At 38.2% G+C, this 4,885-nt stretch overlaps 1 protein-coding gene across 1 annotated transcript in view; it reads right to left on the bottom strand.

Annotated features, from left to right (window-relative positions):
* VNN1 (vanin 1) overlaps positions 1-4,649 on the bottom strand; it is a 20,645-nt gene extending 15,996 nt beyond the window's left edge. The window contains exons 1-2 of the mRNA XM_006884979.1: positions 4,437-4,649; positions 3,212-3,342 (exon numbers count right to left, since the gene is read on the bottom strand). Coding sequence (XP_006885041.1) covers positions 3,212-3,342; positions 4,437-4,649 — 344 coding nt within the window. The remainder of the gene's footprint in view (positions 1-3,211; positions 3,343-4,436) is intronic.
* Positions 4,650-4,885: the final 236 nt, after the last annotated feature.

Raw genomic sequence — 4,885 nt, 5'->3', positions numbered from 1 at the left:
ATATACACAATATTCTAGGGTAAGACCTGATCAGTCCTGAATTCTGCTTTTGTTTCCAATCATATTATCTTTCATAATCTCTCATCATACTTCCATGTGTGTATTCATTTTCGACTTTCTGCCATATTCAATGTGTACTATGGGGCAGGTGTCTGAATGTCTTGTGTTGTGCACTCCACACATTGTGTGGCAGAAACGAGGTATTCAAATACATTGGGATAAGTAAACCAAAGCACTGATGTGGGGAACGGAAAGTTTTATTCAGAGAATTAGTAAATCTGAGTGTAGCAGAGGCATCCTTAAGGGGAAAGAGAAATTTAAAAGATCATTTCGGGGTCACAATATATAGCGGTTTGAACAAGAGGCTAAGAAATCTGTTTGAACAGATGAAAGGATATCATTAAAGGATTTGAGCACAGAAGTAGCAAAATCTGAATTTTCACAAACAATTGTGGAGTGAGAGGGAACTAGAATGGTGAGTTAAAAGCTCACGATAAAACATTGCAGTAATTTACAGGAGAAATCAAAAGTCTGAACTAAGGCAAAAATTGGTGGTATGGAAAGATGGGCTTTAGGAGCATTTGTTAATGCTTAATGTCTTCATTTGCCTTTATATTGATTTCATTATTATAGATCCCAGTCATATTGTCCTGATAAAGCAACTAACTATAAATAACAAGCAGAGAAAGTGAGACTTCAGATAGCCATATTTATCACCTGTCGGTATAACCTTGAAATGATAAATGGTTACTGAGGAGCTGAAAAAGCCAGAAGATTACAACTTCAATGAATGAAAATTTAGTGCCACTTCCTGGAAAACTGTCATGGGAATTTCCCATGGGTCAAATAATGATAATTAGATTTAAACCAAATTTGTACAACTTACGTAAACAAAGTTATAGCGATTACTTCTAGAACATATCCCTGAAATGAGCAAAACAGTGTTGTACATCATATCTAGAAAGCTATTTTAATATATTTACAATAAAAAGTTATCAGTTGATAGATATCCCCTTTTTGTTGAATTAATAACTAAAATGTACAGTAGTCAATAAAATAAACGTATTTGCTTGAAGTAGATATTTACCCCAAACATTTCCATGTTACCTAAAGTAGCAGAAGAGGTACAAGGTGTTTTGTTTTTCTAAAAGACTATTTCTATTGGTCTTACAAATATCTTGCAAATAATAATTTCATTTTATTTCAATTTTCTTTATTAGACCTGCAAAAGGTCCAGCTCTAGTGTCCTAGTCTGTAAGGTGTTTCACTGGTAACTAACATGCTGTGTCTCTTGCAGTTCAAATCCACAAGCTGCTGTACAGGAGAAAGAGTAGCAGTCTCCTCCCATTATCATTTACAGCCTCTTAAACTTGGGGGAGAGTCACTTTGAGTTGGAACCAATTTGATGACTATATGTCATAGTTTGCAAATTAAAAATTGTCATTTCCTTATGAGGGCCTGAAATCTGTTTGTCACTTAATCCACAGCTCTCTCCTAAGACACCCAAGAATAGAAGAAAGAGGTGGCAAATGTATTTTCTAAGGTTATTTTCACCCTGGTCAATCTGTAGTAAATTGCAGACAAAGTTCTCCAAGCCCACACAGAGGAAGCACAGATGCGGATAACGTGAATGCTGTAGGATTAAATACTTATAAAGTATTACCAAGTTAATACTAAAGTAAGTGCTAAATACTTAAATATCTAAACTCACTAGGGATGTCTGGTATAGCAGTCCATACAGAGGTGTGCTGGTAACATAAAAGTTGCTGGCTTGAATCCACCAGCATCTTCTTAAGAGAAAGATGGACAATCTCCTCCCATAGCCTCTGAAAACCTATTAGAGTGTCAGCTGGGAATCAGTTTCAGGTCAACAGCAGTGAATTGAGGTGAATTTGAGATAATCAATAATCATACACAAATGCCTGCAAAATCTGAAATAATACAAAATAAAGTGAGCAATTTTTTTCTCTCTCTCATGCAGGCTAATTAACAAGGCAAGTTCTATAATTTCATTTACTGAAATAGTGATTGATTCTTTCAGCCTGTAAGCCAGATCACCATCGTCATAGGTGCATAGGTTCACATAGACGTGTGCCAGGTGCATAACAAATACTCAATGAAAATACATAAAGATGAAGTACATTCATCTTTGAGTTCTGTGATTGAAGACATTGTGTTGCTCATGAAATTTTTTTAGCCCAGTTGTTCCTCTCGCAGGTTCCAAAAGATACATTCTTCATATTCAACTCTAATTACAGACTCACAATCATGGTGGCTCTTAAAAACTACTTTCTCCACATTAATTTTAATTAATTTAGTACTCTAATTTGTCCTGTTTTTCTACTATTGGTGGGATTGTAAGGATCACTGGTGATACTGGCTCATTGTCATTGTGTTTGTTCTCACAGTGACACTCCATCTTTCTTTCTCCCAATTAACTGCTGGCAGATTTAAACCACTAGAGATGAAGGTAGATGTGGAGCCATTGGATCAGCATGTTGTTGTTTTGTGCCATCAAGTCACCTGTGACTCATAGCAACCCTATGTACAATAGCTCTGCCTTGTCCTGAGCCAATCTCACTGACTCCAATACACCTACTCCCCCTTGCCATAGTTGCTTTATTGATCGATCTCATCCCAGGTCTTCCTCTCCTGTCCACCCTTTTGAGCATGATGTCCTTCTCCAAGGATTGATCTCTCCTGGCCACATGTGCAAAGTATGTGAGACAAAGCTTCAAAATCCTAGCCTCCAAGAAGAAACTTGGTTTCACCTTCTCCAAGATAGACCTATTTGTTATCTTGGCAGTCCACAGTATGTTCAAGACTCTTCTCCAGCACCACAACTAAAAAGTATCAGTTTTTCTTCCATCATCCTTAGTCATTATCCAATTCTTTGATGCATAGCAAGTAATTGCAGAGACCATAGCCTGGATCAGGCACACCTTAGTCTCTAGACCAATATGATTGCTTCTCAGTACTCCAGAAAGGTCTCTAACAGCAGATGTACCTAACACAATTTGTCTTTTGGTTTTCTGACTGCTGGTGCTAAGAGAGTTGATTGTGGAGCCAAGCAAGTTGTATGTAAAAAATAATGAAAACTATCTTGACACTGGAGCAAATAGAATAGTATATTCAATAACCAACAGTAAAATTTTCCCAGGAAAAATCTATTTATGTTCATGATTGAATTTTTCACAGTCTGTTTCTTTACCTTTTGGGGTTATTACAGGGATTCCAGTTGACTTGAGGATCTGGGATATCTTCCAAGTATGGGTAAATAGTTTCTCTACTGAAATCCCAGCCATAAATACCATCTTCTGGAGTTACAATAATATGCACACCCTGTTAAAATGAAAACATTTTCCAAATAAACAATGAAGGAGAGAGACTGGGTGATAATATTTACTAGCAACCTCTATGCCTATCGTGTCTTTAAGGACTACTGTTGCTGTGTGCTATTGAATGGGAACTGACCCAGAGCTGACCCTCCAGCTGATTTTCAAAGGCAGCAGATTGCACAGGAGAAGATGTTAATTCTTCTCCCATGGAGCAACTGGTGGAGTCAACCCACACACCTTTAGGATTCTAACTCATGGGGATTTGGTGTGCGTCAAAGTAGATTGTGCTCTACAGGATTTCCAATGGCTGATTTCTTTTTGGAAGTAAGTCATCAGTTCTTTATTCCCAGATGCCTCTAAGGGTACATTAACCATGAACCTTTTATTAATGAAAGTTAAACTTTTGTGTCACCCAGAGACAAACCTTTAAAAAGTAGGTCAATTCTTTCACATCTCGTGCAATCTCAAGGAGGAAAAAATGATTATTTTTATAAATCTGTCTGCCCTGCCTTTCCTTAAACTCCACTCTCAAACATTACACTTCTAAGATTATTCCTCTATATTCTTTTTCTTTTTTATCAATTACCCTCACTATCCATCTTAGTATGTGAAAACGAGTATTACATGAAAAAGAAGGCTGCCCACCTCAGACCACAAGGTGGAGGATGACTCCATCAATATATTACTGCCCCTTTTCCTCATTATGTAGCTGCCAAATCACTTAGAATCATGGCCCTGACAATTTGGCAAGATTCTGACACCTTTATTCTCCACCCTCCAACTGTGGCAGAAAAGAAGAGCAAAGATGTTGAGGTTATATAGTTCGTTCAACAAACGACTACGAGAAAAAAATTTAAAAACCCTGTTCTAGTTTTTCTTTTATTTCTACTGCTAGCTGTGAGGTCAGCCTTCACTTAAGGAGATCCAAGGAAGAGGAGAGTATCTTTGTTCAAATAATTTTGAGAGGTAAATAGAACTCTACTTGTAAATTTATACCTTGTCACATTTGCTGTCCAAAAACATACATAACCCTAAGGACGACCCTGTCTCCTAATATTCTCTCCTTACGTAGAATCCAGCACATGGGACAGACAGTACCTTCTTCGCTGCTGCTGCGATGGCTTCCTCCAAAATATCCAGGTTTTGGTTCATTAAGGCCAATGCCTCTTCCGGGGACACAGGAGTCAGGGTGTCATTGGGCAATATGACTGTGTGCTCATAAACAGCTGCGAGGAAAGTGTCCACGGCGCTGACCCTCAGGATGCAGAAAGCTGAGATTGTCATGTAAACCAGCAACCGAGGAGGGAGCATGCCGAAGCCAAATCAATGACTGCTGAAAATGCAGAAACATCTGCCCTTTACAGAGAGAACGCAAGCGGCTGCAAATCTCCCAGACTTCAAGATGTTAAAAATAAATGGGAAAAACCAGTTTTAAGAAATCTAAAATCCTGTCATTCTTGGTCAACATTCTTCCCTTCTCACAGCCTGTGAGGATCAAATGAGGATGTGTGTGTGTGTGTGTGTGTGTGTGTGTGTGTGTGTGTGTG

The sequence above is a fragment of the Elephantulus edwardii genome, unplaced genomic scaffold (assembly GCF_000299155.1).
Source record: "Elephantulus edwardii isolate Elephantulus edwardi_28Jun2011 unplaced genomic scaffold, EleEdw1.0 scaffold00039, whole genome shotgun sequence".
NCBI lineage: Eukaryota > Metazoa > Chordata > Mammalia > Macroscelidea > Macroscelididae > Elephantulus > Elephantulus edwardii.
This window is presented reverse-complemented; position numbering and strand designations above follow the sequence as displayed.